General features: G+C 39.2%; 1 protein-coding gene across 2 annotated transcripts; it reads right to left on the bottom strand.

The window, feature by feature from the left end:
- Window positions 1-1241: 1241 nt before the first annotated feature.
- Window positions 1242-21924, bottom strand: kctd2 (potassium channel tetramerization domain containing 2). Of its 2 annotated transcripts, XM_082543775.1 has the most exons (8): window positions 21772-21924; window positions 20780-20962; window positions 8661-9195; window positions 8148-8256; window positions 7972-8063; window positions 7716-7811; window positions 6138-6263; window positions 1242-3181 (listed from the first exon to the last, which is right to left on the bottom strand). In XM_082543775.1, the coding sequence occupies exons 3-8, from the start codon at window positions 9021-9023 to the stop codon at window positions 3152-3154; spliced, it is 816 nt and encodes a 271-aa protein (XP_082399901.1). In that variant the 5' UTR covers window positions 9024-9195; window positions 20780-20962; window positions 21772-21924; the 3' UTR covers window positions 1242-3151. The 2 variants fall into 2 exon arrangements, with proteins under 2 accessions (XP_082399901.1, XP_082399900.1); XM_082543774.1 differs by lacking the exons at window positions 20780-20962; window positions 21772-21924 and having other exon boundaries at window positions 8661-9365.
- Window positions 21925-23009: the final 1085 nt, after the last annotated feature.

Raw genomic sequence — 23009 nt, 5'->3', positions numbered from 1 at the left:
CAAAAACGAAGGGAATCAACACCCAAGGTGTTTCGAATGGGCCAAGAAAACCACAAGGGAGGAAACAAAAGTGCTTCTGAATGACATGTTTGGGCATTTTTAGCAGTATTTTTAGCAAGTCTAAGGTACCATTTTTCCCCAATGCAATAAATTATTTTTCCCCATGCTTGGTACAACATAATTGCATCAAATAAATTCTTTATACAAAGGATGGATTACCAAAGGGGTCAATGCCAGTAATAGGTGTCTGCGATAATGACAGAGCGCTCCTCAGCTTTGATTAAAATGTGAACAACATGATTCTCAGTTTTCCTTCTGATATGTGCAAATATGGCTCAAACTTTGCATCAAGTTGCTCACATGAACGAGCTGCATTTACCCCAGATGGTGAAATGATTAGTCACTGACAGAATAAAATAAATATAATAATTAATTAACAAATGTGAGTCACTGATGGAGCAGAAATAGAATATCGCTTTTCAGTGTGAGAATTAGGTGCATTTCTTCATCACCTGTTAGTAAAATTGATTTTCTTGCTCATAAGCAAATGAACGAATACTGGCTGAAGAGTTACTGATTATTTGAGTAAAAAGGATTGAAAATAGGCTCAAAGGTGAGAGGTGGGCCATCTGAAGCCAAAATGTAAGAAGTGAGATGTGTGACCAAGAAGAAGAAAAAGGTATTTTGCTATTTTATTGGATTTTTCTTTTTAAAATAAATGTGACTAATTACCCAATTTTGATAAGGCCCATGAACCCATTTTGAACCATCTGGACTCCAGAAATGTTTTAAAATTTTCATTATGTGATAAACTACAAATTAAGGAAGCACCGATCCAGTTCCAAACCAAACTATATTCAATTTACATAAATATGAAAAAGAAAAAGCAGAAAACTGAAAGATCAGTTGTCCTTTCTGCTTGATAAGTGACTTGATATCCAATTGTGTCAGATTAAAGGGGACCTACTGTGCTACAGTGGTGGGTTCTATCATCAAGCTGAGTTAAAGTTTCATGAAATGAGGTGAGCTTATGTACAAGTAATCCCAGGGAGCCAAAAGTTCAGTTTGTCTTTACGAGAGGCAGCCAATCAGACTAGAGTCCAGGATCCGGGAGCTAAAGGAGCTTGTTTCAGTTCAATGATGAGCTAAGTGGCTGAACCAAGGCCCAAATGTAGGACAAATAAGGATTAGTCTGAAATGTGACTCATGCAGAGCTCAAGAATAAAACTCTAGAGCTAAAATGGCCAAAACAGATCCCCGTTTATTTTCTGTCAACTGACAAATCACCGTTTTCGCTTTAGTACGAGCCACTTCACTTGCACATGTGCACAGATTAAGGCTTGACTTATACTTCTGCATTACAATTTTGCTAAGCTGTTGTTAGCATTCACAGCTAGTGTGGTTTCTTTCTATGCCACTAATAGTTTACTAAAAAAATTTAAAAAAGCAGGCAACTGACACCGAATTATTCAGGCAGGTTACTTGCTCCTAGATTAGCCCTGTAACCCCCATAACCCCATTATATGCATTACCTTTGCAAAAGTAATATACTCTATTATTCACCACCAAGCAGCTGTTACAGTGTGGAAGTATAAATCAAGCTCACATCCTGGCCTGTGTACAGAAGATTTCTATGTTGTTGCAGTGTTTTTGAAAGTGTCAAAAACAGCACAATAACATATCAACATAATGTTAAGCACAAGAACAACACACTTTAGCCAAACTACTAAGGCTTCGCTCTCGAGCTCATGAAAACTGAACTCACTTCCCGGCTGGCAGCGTTGTTTACACAGCGTATAAAACTCAGGTATCTCAGGGCTTTAAGCGGTGAGCGGTACAGTTTAGCTTGCGCCACGGTTGCTACAAGTGCTGCAGAGTGTAAGACAACACAGTCATTTTGGTGTGGCAACAAGAGGCAGCTGCAAAGTGAGTGAATATTGGCAAAGAGAATAGCACGAGGCCCGAGAGGAGAGGGGTGCTTCAGGGTTTTGAGGCAGCATACAGTCTGGCCACAGTCCAACCTCCGCCACGCTTTACTTGGACAAATGACAATGACAGTAGTTTTCCTTATCCCTAATTACAATTTTAAGATATGCAATAGTTTAAAGTTGGATATTTAAGAGAAAACTTACCGGTGTTATCTTCTTTTTTCTTTGAGGAACACTACAGAAAACGTGCAGCTGAAAAACTGGTGATATTTCAGGATGAACAGAAAGCAGAGAGGCACTGCATACACAAATTCACACCCGTGTAAGCGGGTGGGAAAACTGATATTTTCTCCATTGTTTAAATAGACTCAACCACCAGAATATGTAAATATATCACAACTATGATACAGAAATCAATAATTACACCATTTGCATTCAATTTTTCATATAATTTCATCATGTAGCCTATATAGATTTATATAGATTCCTCACATGCCTTGACAAATTGTACACTAGTGTAGGTAAGTCCGTTTTTTAGTCATGTATGTTCTTTTCTTACAGATCAAAAGGAGCCACTGGAGACTTCTTGGTTCGCGGAAAAGATGCCGCTCCAGGTTAGCTCATAATGAGTGATCGGTCCGTGCATCATCCGCCTGCGACTGCTCCGTCTCGGGCTCCACCTGCAGAGGAGTCGATGCTCTCTCGGTCAGTAAGTGGAGTGTTTTCATTCCTTTATGTCCTTTGAGAGTCCTGAGGAGGTTTCTGCTAAATCAACAGAGCCAGATGTGTAAGACAAGAGGAAATATCCCGTCTGATAACGATGATGGAGATCCAGAATCGAGGTGGAGATGGAGACGATGATTCCTGGTAGCTCTGTCCGTCCAACTGAGAACAACAAGAGGCTAATATCAGCGTCGTAGCCTGCGCTCCTGTCACACTGTCCAACAAAAAGCTGCAACGAGGAAAAGCCCTGAACCTGTCGTCTCTCTTCCAAAGTGAAGAAGGAGAGACGAGACGACAAGCCAGGGTCACGTTGCAGCACTGAAGGATTGTGGGGGATGCCAACAGCACCCGCTGTGGAAAGGCACACCAGAGGAGAAGGGAAGGGGCGGATGATCATGATGATGACAGTAAAAGGTGGAAGGGGGTTTATGAAAAGTGAAGAAAATGTTCGACAACAACGTGGTTGTTGCTGATAAACTGTTGTTAAGCTCAGGATCTCTTCACATCCGCGAGCCTCGCTCCTGAAGGATCTGCGAAAGGCAGACAGGAAAAAGACCACTTTCAAACATTTAAACAAGACGTTTAAGAAAAAGCAAGAAAAAAAACAACACTTTGAATTTTGAGGGTTTTTTGCAATAAAAAGGCAGTGTTAGCAATCCCTTTTTCCAGATGAAGTCACAGGATAAAAGTAATTTAGTACACTAATTAAACTGATATAAAAAGCAGTGGTGTTCAGGTTCCTGCACAGACAGCATTCTCAAATCTTTGCTTTTTCCCTTCAGAAACTATGTGTCACATTTGCTGAGACATTTAGGAGAACAAAGAGAAGGTCAGACAGACTGAAATGTTGTAATCCAGTAAATATTTCAGCAGTCAGTGTGCTGTACTCCACTTTTTACAACTTTCCACTCTCTATGCCATCGCTTTATCCAGTACACTATAGTATTTTTACTGATATATTTAACATATTTTTAAAATAATTTAATCCTCTGTTGAGCCAGTTGTAACAAAATTCCATTCCTTGCATACTTTTTCATAATGAATGCAGATGCAGAATCACTGCTTGGGGTTTTCGTCCAGCTAAAATCTGTCCAAAACAAACAATTAGTCAAAGCAATCTGAGTTTCCTTTTAGCATCAGCTTCCCTTTTTCAGCCAGAGCATAGGAAATTATTTAAATTGTTATTCGCTGAGGGAAAAGCCTGGACACCATAATTATGGATGTGAAACTGAGGATGCAGCACGCCAGTATCCTGATACAGATTTGTAAATCTGAATCATACCCTGCTTTATCACCTATTTTTGTCTAAAACAGGAACTAATTTTCAAAAAAAGCAGCATGTTGGATTTAATAAAATATGAAACTAATGATTAACAGCATTAGATTACTTGGAAAGTTAGTGGATCAAGTGAGAAGTAGAAATCGTTTCCCGAAAGACTTGTATACAACGTAGACTACAGGAGTGGCCCCCTGCTGGTCATTTGCAAGAGTGCATGTTATAAAAAAAAGTTTATAATGAATACTTGGTCGATAATGCTTTATAGTTGAGAAAACATGCTTTCATTGATAAATAACATCTGGTAAACCAACTCAGTTCCATAAAAAAGACACAAGAGGAATGAATGAAATCCGAGTCTTTGCACTGATTTCATAGATATGATCGCATACATGAAAATAATCTTGCAGATCTTGTTAACTCACTGTTAAGCAGGTAAGAACTACGAAGATAAGCGATACCAAATGATTTGAACACAACAGCAGCGGGTCAGTAAAGTTCAGAAGGTTCTTGACTTTTGTGGCATCCTGGCTGCCAGCACACAGACTATTTCTAGCTGAGCTCATCCATACGGTTATATTTAGCTCCTATATTTGTTGTAGCGTAAGCTTCCACATTAAGTATTTAATACAGCACAATAAACTGAGCTACGGTAAAAGTATAACATGAACTTTCCACCAAGTGAAGGTCTCAAACTTCAGAAAATGCATTTTTCATACAGATGCATTTTGACTTTCAGAGAGGCTGCTTGTGAAAAACACCCAAATGAGCAGAAGCCACATGAGATGGTAAGGTCCACTCTACCCAGTCTTATCCAGCATGGACTGGTTTATGGTCCAACAGTCAAATATTTTCATTAGGAAGGTTCCTCACTGAGTCAAGTAAAATGGAAGTATAATTAAATTCTACAAACACTAAGGAAGGTGCTTCAGTGCTACCTTTATTACCCATGTTGTATCTACTGTAGTTCGGGTTAAGCACTTGAATTGAGAGGGGGAGGATTACACAATTCAGTTGACCAAACCGAAAAATATGAGATTTTACACACTGAACCTAAAATAAAGGCAGAAGTTATACTGGCGCATCTCTTCAGCAGGAAGTGAAAATAAACTATTCAAGTTTTATGTCATGAAACATGTCTAGAATGGATGTTTTAAATTAAGTTCCCAGCACATAACTTTAATCTCTTAGACAACACTGTGAGTAGCTTTTGTCTCTGGGTTTAGTCAAGGATGGTTTCAGGCCTGAAGAGAAAACTGTGGATGTAAAGCACTACAGACCAAGGTGGAGCAGTGTGGACGTTGTATGTAAACAAGATAATTATAAAAATATGTTTCTTATTATTTTGCTGTAGCCAGCTTTTAAAAAAATAATTTCTGTTAGTTCTTAGTTCTGTTACCACAGGATGGGCTAAGAATCTTGCCCTGGTATTGAAAATAGCATCGATTATGGATCATTTTCCAGGGTATCGGAATTAAATTTGAAATTCAAGTATGGACCCTAAACCATCAGGTCACCGTGCTGAGACTGACTGATGTTGACCGAGCCCAGGTTGTTGGCATGCTGGATGCTGGCAGCATGCCGGAGAGAAAAGAATCAACAGCACATCCAGACACCTGTGTAGGCTGTATCTCGCAATAAGTGTCTTGCATACAGCTTTACTGCACTGCCGGTCGTTAACATCCATTTAAAAACACAAACGTATTGTGGGATGCATTTAATTCCACTTAATAAGCTGTTTCACTTCCTGTTCTTTAAGATTACAAACTAGATAATGAAGTAATAATTTTCCACCAGTGATCCTCTTTTATATGAAACATTTCATGGGGTGACGTATCCACGATGCGCTCATTTTTTGCCCATCTTTGGGGCACTGTGGTTTTAACACAGCAGACTCACATCAACAACATCTGGCCACATTATTAAGGAGTCTAGCGTCAGAGCAGTTAGCTTCTCTCTGAGCTCATTAAAACCTCTTCAGATCTTTTAGTGACCTTGTGACATTTTCTATCGAGTCATGGGAAACTTATGGGCAAAAGGAAGTAGGATTTAGTGTTTTGGACGATTCAAGTGCAGCTTTGGTTCCTACACATGGATCCTGTAGCTTCTGTGGCTTATAAACTGGGTTTTAATACACAAACACGGTCCTTCGCTGCAGTTTGCAGGAGATGTTCAGACAGCCTGAACAACGGTATGAAATGTCGACTTACCTTGGCCTTCTCGGTGGGCTCAATGACGATGCCATTAGTGGAGTTGTTGAGTTCCCGGGAAACTACACACAGAAATTCAGCCTGGTCCTCATTGCCATAGTTATATGAGGAGCCGATGCTTATAAGCTGAGGGCGGAGATGGGCAAAGAAACAAAAGATCCGGAGTTAAAAGAGAGCCTACTTTTCCAAGACGTTTCACACTCTGCACCTTTTCAGTCAATAACTTGTGTTTTTTCCATTTAATTTAGTTCTACCATGCTATTTACTTTTGGTTGTTGTCGTTTTAGAGAAACTGTTGAAAATGTCAGAAAAACAACAACAACATAAAAAAAAAACCAACCCCTAATCAAACAAAGAAATATTCATTATATAAAAAAACAAAACAAAAAAACAACTGAATGATTTTAAGTTTTCCTATTTTGAATACTCAGCCTGAAAAAAGGGATTAGATACAATTAATAAATGACATTTTATTTACCAATATAGACTTACAGCGATATTTCAGCACATATATCACTGCATTTCTGTAGTCTGTTCATGACCTCTTTCTTTACCCTACAGCAAGGATGGCCACCCTGCAACTCAGCTCCTGTGACTCACTCTCGCTTTGACAAAAGACTTGATGGATATCATTTTGGAATTTTAACTTTTTATTTATTTAACTTACCCTGGCTACGGTTTCCAAAGATGTTAAAATCACTGGGGAAACTCAAAAACAAAATAAATCAGCAGTCTGTGGACAAGCAGGTGTGCCTTTACAGCCAAAGCCGCTGGCTTATGCTTTGTTTATGGTGACCACATTGGCTTTGTTGAGCACCAACTGTGACATGCCGGTGCTTGAGGGTGGTTGAAGATTAAACATTTGCCCCTAGCAACTGGAGGATGCCAAGGGTTTGCCAATCGGTCTCTAGACGAGTGTGACTGAGGCCTTCAGGTTATTTTTCACAAACATGGATAGAGCTCAAAGTTTCCTGCAGAGCTTCATAGCAACTGCTTCACAGTAGGCCTAAAAGTGCTACTAGTTCTGTCATGTTTGTTGGTAATTTAAAAAAGGCAAATGAGTTGTGTTATTTTAGCTCTTTAAATTTAATAAATGCAACAAATGTGGTATTTTCTATTAAAGTTAAAAGTACCAAATAGTCATAATCAGACCTTTGCGGAGTAGTCACATGTGGCAATGACTAGAATTATTTACAGCTATTACTAATGTCAGGGGTTTAATTCATACTTACTTTCATTATAAGGCTCAAAGATCTTTTTTTTTTTTTGTCTTTTGAAGATCAAAAAATTGATACAGGTTCATATTGATAATACATGATTACTAATATAGAGGAAACTACAAGGTGACAGAGTCTGAATGCATACAGATTCAGGTCAAGACCAAATGAAGTACTTTTAGTATCCATTCCTGCTCATGATTAAAACATTTTGTGCCCCAGTCTTTCCTGTGTGGAAATAAATACCTGACAATGTGCTGGCATACATCTCAGGGCAAGCGGAGCTTAAAACTGCAGCGTCGAATCAACTAAAGCGTGAACTAAAAGATGACATATATTTTAAAAGCTGCATTTTCTGCACCTGCTCAAACTTCCAACCGTCCGACATAGTTGAGACCATCTGCGTGAGTTCCTCCTCTTGGCACTGTAGTACTCGATACACATGCTTCACAGGGCCCTGAGGGACACAGCAAAGGCACGCAGAGCATTACTGAAAAAGCATCAACAATCTGCAGGCAGGCACACATTTTGTTTGAACACTTTACAAGTTACCTGGGTTATATTTGCACTGGAAGAAAGTCAGCCACTAAGACTTATTTTGGTTTCGTTTTGTTTACCTGAGATGTCCGGTTCTCGTTGTCCCGTATCCTCTCTTTCACCAGCCTCACCAGGGAAGCAATGTTGTAGAACTCGGCTTCCTCCAGAACGCCTGAAACACAAATCGAATGAATGTGTTATTTGGTGTCTGAGATGCTGCTCACTGACAGCTCTGCATTATGCTTTTGCTTTTTACCTTCTTCTGCCAGATTCTTATCCATAATCAGTTTTCCATGCCGAAGGTAATTCAGGATAGGGCCAAAGTACGTGGGGTCTCTGTCGATTAGATATGCTCCTGTCTCGTCCTGCAAGAATTAACAGGTTCCAAGGAGCAAGTTCCATGTTAACAGAGGAGCAAGTTCCATGTTTTGTTTTGTTTATTTCTATTAAATTTCCATATTTTTTTTCTTTAACGTTGAAGTTCGTTAATGTAAAATTTGCCATTTTTCGTGTAATTTTTTCTCGCAAATGTGGGACTAATTTAGAAAATTTAAATTTTTAAAACTGAAGCGTATCGTCCTTGTGCTTTTACCTGCAGTAGTCTATAAACATTTTGTACAGGGCAGATGGGTACTACTGTGGAAATTGATTTTTCACTTTTTAATTTGTGCTTTTACAGTTTAGTGTTCACGGTTTTTGTGTTCTTTGCGTCCCTTTGCTGTGTGAACCTGTGTTGTATGTATTTGTGTTTTTCTGGCGTCCCACTCACCTTGTCAGAGTCCAGGTCCGGGTCTTCCTGACACAGGCGGAACAGGAAAGATTTGGGGTCCCTGCACAGCGTCTGTTTGGTGGTAATGAAGTAGGTACCACCGACGTTAAGCCGGACCCAGCGGGAGCCCGGCTTGTCCACTGGCTCGGACGGGGAGCTGGGATTGCTCTTCACCGGGAACCCAAACACCGACCTTCCGCCGCCGCCGCTACAGCCTGACACCCCACCCGGGCTGAGCTGGCTGCTCCGCGGCGGAACAATGAGGGTGGGCGACGCCAGGCGCACCGAGCCCCGGATGTCGCGGTGCTCGGGCTGCTCTATGGTGCCAGCACCGGTAGGTTCCACAACATGCAGCTCAGCCATGTTTCCTCTCCGTCTGAAGAACCAGTCGCACAGCCGCACGGTGAGCTAACGACACACTGCGGGGAAACAGCCTCCCTGAACCGCCTGGTAAACACACCGAGGATATTTTTCTCCTTCTGACGGGCTGCCTGCTCTCATCGGGGCGTTGCTGCTCGTAGTCGACCGCCTCCACCTCCAGGCCAAGAGATTAGGACACAAAAACGACTATGAGAGGCTGCACAACAGGAGCAGCATCGCGTTTAACCGTTTCTCCAAAAGCTAAATTGGTCATTCTCATCTATTCAAATGTTAACCAGAGAAAAGGCATTTCTTCCGGGTTGTAACGTGATTACTGTTTACTTCCGCCGTGTCACGGCTTTTCAAAATAAAAGCGAATTCAGCATGCAGAATTATCAAATCAAAAATCAAATCAAATCACTTTTATTGTCACATCACATGTGCAGGCACACTGGCACAGCACATGCGAGTGAAATTCTTGTGTGCGAGCCCCACAAGCAACAGAGATGTGCAAACACAACAACACAAACGAGCAAAATACAAGAATGGCCAACCTGAAACTAATAAATATATGTACAATATATAATAGTGTATGCATTTCTGGATGTGTATACTAAATATTTTCCTACGTGTGTGTGTGTGTGTGTGTGTGTGTGTGTGTGTGTATACACATTTTTACAAATTAAATAGTAAAAAAAATAAAATAATAATAATAATAATAATAATAATAAAATATATAAAATATACAGAGTTGAATATGTGCAAAACAAGTGGCATTTATATACAGTATGGAGTGCATAATGTTAAAGTTCCAGTAGTGAAGCTGAGGTGTCTATGACGTGTTCAGCAGTCTGATGGCCTGATGGAAAAAGCTGTCTCTCAGTCTGCTGGTACGGGACCGGATGCTGCAGAACCTCCTTCCTGATGGAAGCAGTCTGAACAGTTTATGGCTGGGGTGACTGGAGTCCTTGATGATCCTCCCCGCTTTCCTCAGGCAGCGCTTCCTGTAGATGTCTTGGAGGGAGGGAAGCTCACCTCCAATTATCTGTTCAGAGCACCGCACTACTCTCTGGAGAGCTTTGCAGTTGTAGGCGGTGCTGTTGCCATACCAGGTGGTGATGCATCCAGTGAGGATGCTCTCAATGGCACAGTGATAGAAGGTCCTGAGGATGCGGGGGCTCATGCCGAATCTTTTCAGTCTCCTGAGAAAGAAGAGGCGCTGCTGCGCCTTCTTCACTGTTTTGTTTGTGTGTACTGACCACGTAAGATCCTCAGCCAGATGTACTCCAAGGAACCGGAAGCTGCTCACTCTCTCCACAGCAGCGCCGTTGATGGTGATGGGGGTGTGTACTTCTCTGCACCTCCGGAAGTCCACTATCAACTCCTTTGTCTTTGCGACGTTGAGGGTGAGATGGTTGTCTTGACACCAGTGGGTCAGGGCGCTGACCTCCTCCCTGTAAGCCGTCTCATCACCGTTGGTGATAAGACCCACCACTGTAGTGTCGTCCGCAAATTATTTATTATTATAGAATTATTAGGCAAATTATTTATTTTCCTTGAACGGGCATAAACAACAGAATATCGCTTTAAATTCTGTTATGTAAAGGAAGGAGACCTTAGCCGTAATTATATACAAACCAATCATACTTATGTGCAAGAATGGGGCTTTTATGAACATTTTTTGCTGCTTTAAAAAGGAGCAATATGAAATACGAAATCTAAGGTTAAACTCGGAAACTATATTTAAATAGTTATGAAACAATCACAAAGTACAAATGAAAGCCCTAAAGAGTTAAATTTTTAACTTGAACCTCTCATTTACTCTCTTAATTGCTATGGAAGCACTAAAGGTGTACTTGGTAAGGTGGAAATAATTAGGGTGGGGTGGACAAAAACAATGTGGGAAACTGGAAACAAATACAAATCTTAACATGACATGACTATATACACATACGTGTTATATGTACTATTTTCATTTTATGAACGTTTTTTCTGTAATGATAAGTGGAGTATTTCTGATTCATAGAAGACCAAGGTTTCTTTGTGTAAACACGATGTCAAATTAAACTTGGAGCGCAACTAGAGTCCAAGTCTGTCAAACAAATGAGAGAAAAGGAACTGAAATGGAAAAACCACATGAACCACACAGGATTTGTAATGACCTTTAAGCAACCATTCAGGACTTTTTTTTCTTTCTTTTTTTTTTTTTACAGTAAAACAAAGACATGGCTTGTTTTTTTTTTTCTGCTGGGAGTGCTTTTACTGCTCACTCAGCAAACTAGCTTTCATGGGAAAAAAAGGAATTGAGATTATGAGATATGGATGAAGTCCATGGGAGTGAGGGAGAAAGAGGTTCTCATAGTGTTGATGATGGTATTAACTTCGGCTAATCTTGAATGGTATGGGACAAGGGGTGAAATGACTCCTCAACACACTGTTACTACCAGCAAGGCACATATCACAAAAACTCCTTTCACATGTAGCTAAAGGCATTTCCTGAAGGTCAAGGAGTGATGCGTCCTCGTCGGGGATTCGAACCCCGATGTCCCGCGTGACAAACGGGGAGAGTCATCACTATACATTTATATAACAGCGCCACAAGACCATAGTGGACAAAAATATATTGCATCCGTAGTGGTTTAGGACTCCCATAGAGAATGAATATGAAACAGTTGAGGGCCGTTTAGTAAATCTAGTGTTAAGTAAACAATTCAAGCGAATATGTCCTAAAGTGTACGTGATGCAGTAAGAAAAAGAACAGCGTCACGTCAATTGGTAGCAGTCCTCGTTAGTATAGTGGTGAGTATCCCCGCCTGTCACGCGGGAGACCGGGGTTCGATTCCCCGACGGGGAGGCATTGCATTTTCGTTCTTGGAAATGTTAAAAGTTAGACTGCACATGATGGGAACGCCCCATATACAGAAAGGCACCATCAAATAAAATGTATTATTATTATTATAAGACATCCTAGATCTGAATGAATGAAATATTCTTATTAAATACTATGTTCTTTATACAGTTGAATGTACTGACAACAAAATCACACAAATCACATTTCCTTTTCACTCTTGGAAATGGTAAAAATTACACTGCACACCATAGGTCGTCAACTATTTTGATGTTTCAGGGGTTCCTTTAAGACGCTAAGGAGTAAAACAATATTAACACTCATGACAGTTACTGATCTTTTCTAAACTCTAAACTTTAATATTCTGGCGCTGTTGAGAGTTTATCTATTATACGTCAATTATGTTTGTTTTGGAGGGTTTGTTTTTACGTTGAGGCGTCTACTCATTGTAGTCTCTTTGCCCGCTGTTATTTACACGTTAAATTCGATACACAGAAACACGTGCACAACTTGAAACGTATAGTGGACATTATTGTGGCCACTATTTTATTATTATTATTACCATTATTATTTCTGTCTGGAAATGGACCAGTTTGAAATGATGAATTACAGATGAGTGTAAACGGTTTTATAATGCCCTCAATGACTCTTTTAACCACTTATCATATCAATATCATTACAATCCAACGATTTCTGATTTTGAGGTTTTTTGTTTGTTTTATTTGCTTTTTCGTTGATGGTAGAGAACTCTACGTTGAGGTATCTAGTCATTCTAGTCTCTTTGCCCGCTGTTTACACGTTTGATACACATAAACAGCCGTGCACAACTTAAGGTATCGAAACGGGGAAACAGCGACACTATCCCATAGTGGACATCATTGTGGCCAGGATCGGTACTGCAACATGAAATTCGTTGAGCACCTTCCTCGTTAGTATAGTGGTGAGTATCCCCGCCTGTCACGCGGGAGACCGGGGTTCGATTCCCCGACGGGGAGACATTTCCTTTTCACTCTTGGAAATGGTAAAAATTACACTGCACACCATAGGTCGTCAACTATTTTGATGTTTCAGGGGTTCCTTTAAGACGCTAAGGAGTAAAACAATATTAACACTCATGACAGTTACTGATCTTTTCTAAACGCTAAACTTTAATATTCTGGCGCTGTTGAGAGTTTATCTATTATACGTCAATTATGTTTGTTTTGGAGGGTTTGTTTTTACGTTGAGGCGTCTACTCATTGTAGTCTCTTTGCCCGCTGTTATTTACACGTTAAATTCGATACACAGAAACACGTGCACAACTTGAAACGTATAGTGGACATTATTGTGGCCACTATTTTATTATTATTATTACCATTATTATTTCTGTCTGGAAATGGACCAGTTTGAAATGATGAATTACAGATGAGTGTAAACGGTTTTATAATGCCCTCAATGACTCTTTTAACCACTTATCATATCAATATCATTACAATCCAACGATTTCTGATTTTGAGGTTTTTTGTTTGTTTTATTTGCTTTTTCGTTGATGGTAGAGAACTCTACGTTGAGGTATCTAGTCATTCTAGTCTCTTTGCCCGCTGTTTACACGTTTGATACACATAAACAGCCGTGCACAACTTAAGGTATCGAAACGGGGAAACAGCGACACTATCCCATAGTGGACATCATTGTGGCCAGGATCGGTACTGCAACATGAAATTCGTTGAGCACCTTCCTCGTTAGTATAGTGGTGAGTATCCCCGCCTGTCACGCGGGAGACCGGGGTTCGATTCCCCGACGGGGAGACATTTCCTTTTCACTCTTGGAAATGGTAAAAATTACACTGCACACCATAGGTCGTCAACTATTTTGATGTTTCAGGGGTTCCTTTAAGACGCTAAGGAGTAAAACAATATTAACACTCATGACAGTTACTGATCTTTTCTAAACGCTAAACTTTAATATTCTGGCGCTGTTGAGAGTTTATCTATTATACGTCAATTATGTTTGTTTTGGAGGGTTTGTTTTTACGTTGAGGCGTCTACTCATTGTAGTCTCTTTGCCCGCTGTTATTTACACGTTAAATTCGATACACAGAAACACGCGTGCACAACTTAAAACGTATAGTGGACATTATTGTGGCCACTATTTTATTATTATTATTACCATTATAATTTCTGTCTGGAAATAGACCAGTTTGAAATGATAAATTACAGATGTGTGTAAACGGTTTTATAATGCCCTCAATGACTCTTTTAACCACTATCATATCAATATCATTACAATCCGACGATTTCTGATTTTGAGGTTTTTTGTTTGTTCTTTTTGCTTTTTTTGTTGATGGTAGAGAACTCTACGTTGAGGTATCTAGTCATTCTAGTCTCTCTGCCCGCTGTTTACACGTTTGATACACATAAACAGCCGTGCACAACTTAAGGTATCAAAACGGGGAAATAGCGACACTATCCCATAGTGGATATTATTGTGGCCAGGATCGATACTGCAACATGAAGAATATTGTGCACCTTCCTCGTTAGTATAGTGGTGAGTATCCCCGCCTGTCACGCGGGAGACCGGGGTTCGATTCCCCGACGGGGAGGCATTTCCTTTTCGTTCTTGGAAATGTTAAAAGTTAGACTGCACATGATGAGAAAGTCCCATATACACTGCTCAAAAAATAAAGGGAACAAAAAAATAAGACATCTGAATGAAGGGGAGGCATTGCGTTTTCCTTCTTAGAGATGTTAGTCAGACTGGACACCACTGGAAAGGTTCTCAACTATTTTAATGTTTCAGGGTTTCCTTTAACAGACTAAGTAATAAAATAATATTAACACTCATGACAGTTAGTGATCTTTTCTAAACTGTAGCCTCAAAACTCCTCCTGGACAACGCTTGGAGTGCTCAGGTAGGATAGAAAATTGCTAAGTGCTAAAGAGTCAAAGTAACAGAGCATAAAACACAGAAAAACATGAAGGAGATTTTCCTGGCCTGGTCGTTTTATAGCAGATAACCTTAAAAATATTCTGCAGTAGAACAAAAACTGAAGAAAACCACGAATCAACATATAAACATTATGCTGCTGAAGTGAAGCAGAGCAAAGTTACAGAGGTTTGATTAGAGACACAGCTAAGCATTCTGCAATTTCTAAAAAGTTTAAATTTCCTCAGTACTGAACAGCAGAACTGAGACTTTCTTGTGGGAAGTCAGTTAAATTAAAAACAAAAACACAGCGGCGGACAGCGCTGTACATAACGGTAGACTTGTGCGTAATAAGCAAGCGAATAATGCAGAAAACAGAGATTTTTAAATGGGGAAACTGTTCTTGAAGTACACTGAGAAAGGAAGAGAGCTGTGCATGAAGCGTCATTTTACCATGGTGGAAGCAAAACAGCAAAGAAGGAATACATGACGATGTCTATGTGAAGCGAAATATGAAGCGTAGTTTGGATCTTCTTTTGCTGCTGGTTCAGTCAAATTTGGTTGGAGAGAGACAAAGCCTACAGCTGCAGAATCTAGCACAAAAAAGATAAACACAAAGCGCGGACCGCCAAAGCAACAGAATCTGTGAGCTGTCGGCTTTCAGCCATGACGGCGTTTGGGTGAGGAATCACTGATTCCGATGCGTAGGCGGTCTGCACTTTGTGTTTATGTCTTTGTGCAGAATCCATGTACCTGCTCTCATTTCCGTTTTCAGCTGTTTGGTGGTTGTTGAAATGAGTGTAAACGGTTTTATAATGCCCTCAATGACTCTTTTAACCACTTATCATATCAATATCATTACACTCCAACGATTTCTGATTTTGAGGTTTTTTGTTTGTTTTATTTGCTTTTTCGTTGATGGTAGAGAACTCTATGTTGAGGTATCTAGTCATTCTAGTCTCTTTGCCCGCTGTTTACACGTTTGATACACATAAACAGCCGTGCACAACTTAAGGTATCGAAACGGGGAAACAGCGACACTATCCCATAGTGGACATTATTGTGGCCAGGATCGGTACTGCAACATGAAAGTTGCTGAGCACCTTCCTCGTTAGTATAGTGGTGAGTATCCCCGCCTGTCACGCGGGAGACCGGGGTTCGATTCCCCGACGGGGAGGCATTTCTTTTTCGTTACACTTCACACCATGGGAAAGTCCCATGTACACTCAAAAAATAAAGGGAACACAAAAATAAGACATCCTACATCTGAATGAATGAATGAAATGATCTTACTAAATACTATGTTATTTACATAGTTGAATGTGCTGACAACAAAGTCACACAAAAATTATCAATGAAAATCAAATTTAGCAACCCATGGAGGTCTGGATTAGGAGTAACACTGAAAATTAAAGTGGAAAAACACACTAAAGGCCGGTCCAACTTTGATGTAATGTCCTTAAAACAAGTCAAAATGAGGCTCAGTGGTGTGTGTGTGTGGCCTACAAGTGCTTGTATAGAATTATGTTTCTTTTGGAGGGTTTTTTGCTTCTTTCGTTGATGGCAGAGAACTCTACATCGAGGCTTCAATTTAATACACATAAATAGGTCTGCACAACCTAACGTATCAAAACGGGGAAACAGCGACACTATCCCATAGTGGACATTATTGTGACCAGGATCGGTACTGCAACATATAGATCATTGAACACCTTCCTCGTTAGTGGTGAGTATCCCCCCCCCCTTCACGCAAGAGACCGGGGTTCGATTCCCCGACGGGGAGGCATTACGTTTTTCATTGTTCTGTTTGTTAACGTTTTCGATCATGTAAACAATACACAGGTACATTTAGGAAATTTATCATTTTCCCTTTCTTTATAGTTCAAGAAGGTCATATCTTTATAACTCTTTGTGAACTGCTTTATGTTTGGACATAGCTTCAATTCCATATTCAAACTGTTCCACAGTTTCGCTCCATGCACAGAAACACAAAAGCTTTTTCTGGTAGTTCGTACCTTCACTTTTTTGAAGTTACAAAAACCCCTTAAATTATAACTTACTTCTTTCCAAAAAACATACTCTGAATATTACCTGGCAGTTGATATTTGTTGCTTTGAATAGAATTTGTTTATTTTTTGCTTTGAATAGAATTTGTGCAGTTTGGAATTTCACTGGATCAGCAAATTTCACCATTTCAGATTGCAAGAATAGTGAGTTTATATGATCCTTATAACCTGCATTGTGGAAGATTTGAACTGCTTTTTTTTTTGAAGAGTAAAAAGTGAATGTAATGCAGTTTTATAGTTATTGCCCCAGACCTCTGCACAATAGCTTAAGTATGGTGAATCCAGTGAACAGTAGAGAATATGAAGTGATGTCCCGTCTTATACCCGTTTTGCCTTGTTTAGGATTGCAATGCTTCTTGATACTTTGGAATGAATATATCTTACGTGAGCTCTCCAGTTAAGTTTTTCATCTATTATTACCCCCAGAAATTTATTTTCACTGACTCTTTCAATATCAACACCATTTATTTATTTAAACTACTATTTCCAAATAACATAATTTTAGTTTTATTCAAATTTAATGATAGTTTGTTTTTATCAAGCCAGAACTTCACTTTACTTATTTCATTAGTCATATCATCCAATAAATGTTGCAGATCATCACCAGAGCAGAAGATGTTTGTATCGTCAGCAAAGAGTACCATTTTTAATACTTTGGACACTTTACAAATGTCATTAATGTATAAGTTGAAGAATTTTGGGCCCAAAACTGACCATTGTGGTATACCACAAGCAATGTCCATACTAGAGATGGACCGATCCGATATTACATATCGGTATCGGTCCGATACCGACCTAAATTACTGGATCGGATATCGGAGAAAAATAAAAAATGTAATCCGATCCATTAAATATCACGAAAGCAGCTCACATAACTTGCGACACGCCGTAACTCACCTCAGAACGTTAGCACGTCGGAGCAGTATGCATCACGTGATAGAGCGGCTGTGGCATGCGGGACTGGTCTGGATAGCATTTGGAGCTTCGCTACCAACCCAGCATTTCATCTCCGACAAAGTTATCCCCGAGAGAAGTAAAGCAAGTGTGTAAGTCCATCTCTGAATGTTTGTAAAGCATTCCTGCGTTAAGCTTAACAAGCGACTGCCTCTTCTTGCTGCTACTTCAATCATGAAACTGCTTAATGATCAGCTGATCGGCTTTTCTGTCGCGAGTCCATCTCTCTTGTTTGTTTTTGGCCCACTTTGCACCAGAAAGAGGAAACCAGCAGCTGAACAACAGCAGCACATTTAAGCTTGATAAGCTGTTGTTAGAATTTATTTAATATTACTTTCTACACCAGGATTTTTTTCTACGTAGCTGACACTGGTAACTGTGCAGGGGCGGATCTAGCAAAGTTTAGCCAGGGGGGCCGATAGGGCATTAACAGGGAAAAGGGGGCACAAAGACATACTTTTCTTTCTTATTCTCATTTAAAATGTCTAGCTTTTAATAAATAATTATCTCACACCCAAAGTTTTAATTTGATGTAAAATGAATAGAAGTCAATTACTGTATATAGTGACTATTAAGTCTAATATATATACCCTAGTAAGCTATAGTACTTTTTCCTTTGGGAAGGTATCATTTGTGCAGTCTGCAATTTTGTTGAAGAAAGATGTTGAATCTATTTAATATTTCTTGAAAAATAATTGATTTCTGTGCATTTTTTTTTCACACTGCATCAAATTAAGGTTGATTACGTCGATTAAGCATCATGAGGTGGAGCGTGAGGGGTGGTTCCCTATTTTTTTATTTTTTTATTTTTGTTGTTGCTGGGAGTTGGAACCCTATTAGTTAGGTTGCTTAATATTTACGCTAAGTACTCTTTAAAATACCAGAATAGGGAGGATGGTGTAGGTTTAAGTTTATTAGATTGATCAGTATTGCTGAAATATGAAAAAAAAAATTTTAACATACAGGTATAACAGAATAGCTTTAGTGTAGTTGTTGTTTTAAACTTGAGTATGAACTTATACAAAATGCAGCAATCGTGGATATTATTGTGGCCAGGATCGATACTGCAACATAAAGGGTGTCAGGCACCTTCCTCGTTAGTATAGTGGTGAGTATCCCCGCCTGTCACGCGGGAGACCGGGGTTCGATTCCCCGACGGGGAGGCATTACATTTTCATTCTTGGAAAATGTTAAAAGTTAGACTGCACATGATGGGAAAGCCCCATAAACACGGCTCAAAAAACATAAACGGAACATATAAACAAGAACAGATCTTCATCTGCCACTCATCTTGTTGTTCTTTCTGCTTGCCTTATCACTATGGACCACAGAGCTTTCAGTTGCTCTGCTGCTCGGCTCTGGAGCTCACTTCCTTTAGCCTTAAGAAATATAGATTCCCTTCCCTTATTTAAGTCAAAACCTACTTGTTTAAACTGACTTACTCGCTTTAATACAGATTTAACTGTCAAATCGTGTTTTTTTGTTTTTGTTTTGTTTTTGTTTTTTTGTTGTTTGTGGTTGTATTTTCCTGTTTTTTGTATTTTAATTTATTAGAATCTATTTTAATCTACTGTTTTATTGATGTCGTTTTCTCTTTGTAAGGTGACCTTGGGTTTTAGAAAGGCACCCTCAAATAAAATTTATTATTATTATTATTATTATTATTATTATTATTATTATAAGACATCCTAGATCTGAATTAATGAAATATTCTTTTTTTTTTCCTTTAATGAAATATTCTTATTAAATACTATGTTCTTTATATAGTTGAATGTGCTGACAACAAAATCACACTAAAAATTGCAATGGAAATCAAATTTAGCAACCCATGGAGGTCTTGATTAGGAGTCACACTCAAAATTAAAGTGGAAAAACACACTACAGGCTGATCCAACTTTGATGTAATGTCCTTAAAACAAGTCAAAATGAGGCTCAGTGATGTGTGTGTGTAGCTTCCACGTGCCTGTATGACCTCCCTACAACACCTGGGCATGCTCCTGATGAGGTGGCGGATGATCTCCTGAAGAGATCTCCTCCCAGACCTGGATTAAAGCATCCGCCAACTCCACCACAGTCTGTGGTCCAACGTGGCGTTGGTGGATGGAGTGAAACATGATGTCCCAGATGTGCTACCTTCATGTTTTTAGGGTTTTTTTTCACAGACTCAAAACTTTTCCAAGAACAGAGCTTTGAGTTTTCAAGTAGAATAGAAAAGTGCTATATAAGAACTAGTCCATTACCATTTACCTTACCCTTTACCATAAACTGTTTCCCATTCATTCTCTATGGGAGTGCTATATTTTTGTCCACTTTAGTCTTCTGGCGCTGTTGTGATTAATAAATGATACGTTAAATATGTTTGGTTTGGAGGGGGTGAGGGGGGTTGCCTCTTTCGTTGATGGCAAAGAACTCTACGTTGAGGCGTCAATTTAATACACACAAATAGGTCTGCACAACCTAACGTATCAAAACGGGGAAACAGCGACAACATCCCATAGTGGACATTATTGTGGCCAGGCTCGGTACTGCAACATAAAAGTCGTTGGGCATCTTCCTCGTTAGTATAGTGGTGAGTATCCCCGCCTGTCACGCGGGAGACCGGGGTTCGATTCCCCGACGGGGAGGCATTACATTTTCATTTTCACAAATGTTAGTCAGATTGGACACCATTGAGAAGGTCCTCAACTACCTTGAAAAAGTAGACAATGTTTGTATCCATCTTTCTGTTCAGTATCAATAGTCCTAAACCATTTATGCTGCACTGACCCCTTTCCAAGGTTGTGGCTAGAACCCCTAAACAAGATTTTATATGTAGCCCCAAAACTCTTCACGCACAGCACTTTGAGTGCTCAGGTAGAATAGAAAAGTGCTATATAAGAACCAGTCCATTTACCATTTAGATCCACCAAATCACGCACACTGCTTTTAACTAGATGAAGACAAACACATACACACAAACTAGAAACAGCAAAGACCCCAGTACCTACCTCTGAAGATACAGTTATGTCGGAGAAAGCTAAAGAAGCCTGTGGTGCCTCAGTATAGTCCTCAGCTATGTTCGGGGAGGGAGTAGATGACTCTGAAGTTTTGGATGATGTCAGCAGTCATGTCAGCTGTGGTAGATGTGCTTGTTGTATCAGAAGAAGGTCCAAAATACTCCAGTAATGACCCTGAGAATTTTATACATTAGATTATTATTTTATACATAGGGTGGATGAAATTAAATAGGTACATTATATGAATTAGGTCTATACTTTAACCACAAAACAAATGCATTTTTAATATGCAAATGAGCCATGAATATTAGTATGTTCAAATAGGATCTAAAATTAAATATAGTTAGAAAGTTAATGTTTACCTGGAAGAATTTGTGACAATTTGAACATTTCATAGGTTTATATGAAATGTAAATGTAATTCTAAGTAACAAACAAAAGCTAGCTATTATAAATTATAAATGATGCTGCACTTCTACTTAAGTTGGCAAGAAAATAGCAAGTAAAGCTTGTTCTAATAAAAAACACATTATGGATGAATAATAAACATATAATAAATGCATGACGTTCTAGCCACTGCTTGCAGTTGAAAATTACTGTGGCTATATTTAATTTCATTTGTTCAAAATTAATAGCTTACTCTAAGTTGTAAAACAACACAAACAACAAACGAACAAACATATACACGCACAGACACACATACAAAATAGCTAAGTAAGTAAGTAGCTTACAACTAAAACTAGCCATACAATCAAACAGATTATTTGGTTATTAATTATGTTTACAATTCCTCTTGGGTAGGCTAGCAAGCTGACAAAAACGAGCATGTTCTCAGAAACAAATGATTCAGACTCTTCAATGATTACGTCAGCAGACCGGGTTCATATTAACTGTGGCAGTTAAATATGTTCAAACATAACTTTGACGTAGGAAACAAAACTGTCAAATTCATTCAGGTAGACTCAAAAATAAATCCATACATACCTTTTTTGTCTATCTCGAAAAAAAAGAAAGAAAAAATATATATATACATATATATATATATATGTGTGTGTGTGTGTGTGTTTTCGTCCTTGAGGCCCACTCCTAATTTTTTTAGTAGCCATCTATGAAACTTTGGGCTAATCTGTATCGAGATGTAGAGTTATGATGGCGCTGTTCTGATCTTGCTCAATTACGTAGACGCTAGAGCTAACCGGAAGTTAGTCGGGAGATACTTGGGATTTAAAATCTCCCCATGTAAACTACACAGATATTTAACAGGTGCTGATAGGCTTATTTAGCGTTGTGTGAACTCATCTGACAAGGGCTTAAATGTAGCAGAACTTTTATTTACATGTAAAAGCGCTTCAACCACAGTGCGTGCTAGCAACACAGAAAATCATGCCCCACCTCCTAGTGGTTGTGACCCTAAACAACCACATAGACTACCTTGATGCATGCGCAATTGTCCAGGTAAAGAAATCTCAAAAAACTTGGTTCTGTTCCTATTTGGTTATGACGGTTTGCATATTAATGATCAGGAGACTGACCTCACAGCCCATTGTTCGTCAGTGGTGCTTGTTTCAGTCATTATGCTAATGTATTGTTTATAAGGTTGGGGAAACCTGCATTCAGCTGGATACTGACGAAGTCCCTTGGGTGAGTGACGAAACGTTTCTCCCACTGAAAACAAAACGTGCAGATGAACAGAACCAACTTTTGGGGTTTCTTTCAGTAAGTCTCAGAAAATCAGTTTGGTTTCAGGAGAGGTTTCATGTTTCCTTTTTCTGTTATAGACTAAATTTTCCGGAAGAGGCCAAATCAAACAGAAAAACACGAAACTACTGAATCCATGTGCGTGGTTAAAAATTTCTTTGGGACCATAATCTTTTCTTATGAGGGCATACATACGGTCATATCATTCAGCAGAGGTCTGTACAGGATTTTGGCGGATTTGAGGATTAGCACTGCCTTGTGAACTTGTAGGCCTACTTACAGGTTATCAGTTTATGGTAACTTTAAGGTATCAATCCGTTTATCATTTTTTTTGCTCCTCATCCACATCAACGTCATGTTTAACGATTAACTGATACTGTGAATGTAAGCGACAGCGATTTACAGCCCGAAAAGTTACATAAATATAAAATAATTACGAATCATGTGATCTTTGCTTAAAGTGGTGATTATTAAGTGATTATTAAAGGCGACGTGTTGCATTTTTCCTCGAGTTTGATTGAGGA

This window comes from Aulonocara stuartgranti (genome assembly GCF_965226115.1).
Source record: "Aulonocara stuartgranti genome assembly, chromosome: 8".
NCBI lineage: Eukaryota > Metazoa > Chordata > Actinopteri > Cichliformes > Cichlidae > Aulonocara > Aulonocara stuartgranti.
The sequence above is the reverse complement of the archived record's forward strand: the minus strand, read 5'-3'. Positions and strand labels throughout refer to the sequence as shown.

Coding starts and splice junctions, on each gene's coding strand:
- kctd2 (XM_082543775.1), bottom strand. CDS start 9,023: ATGGCTGAGCTGCATGTTGTGGAACCTACCGGTGCTGGCACCATAGAG. Junction 7,812..7,971: donor ACGAGAACCGGACATCTCAG/GTAAACAAAACG, acceptor TGTGTCCCTCAG/GGCCCTGTGAAGCATGTGTA. Junction 6,264..7,715: donor ACGGTTGGAAGTTTGAGCAG/GTGCAGAAAATG, acceptor CTCCGCCCTCAG/CTTATAAGCATCGGCTCCTC.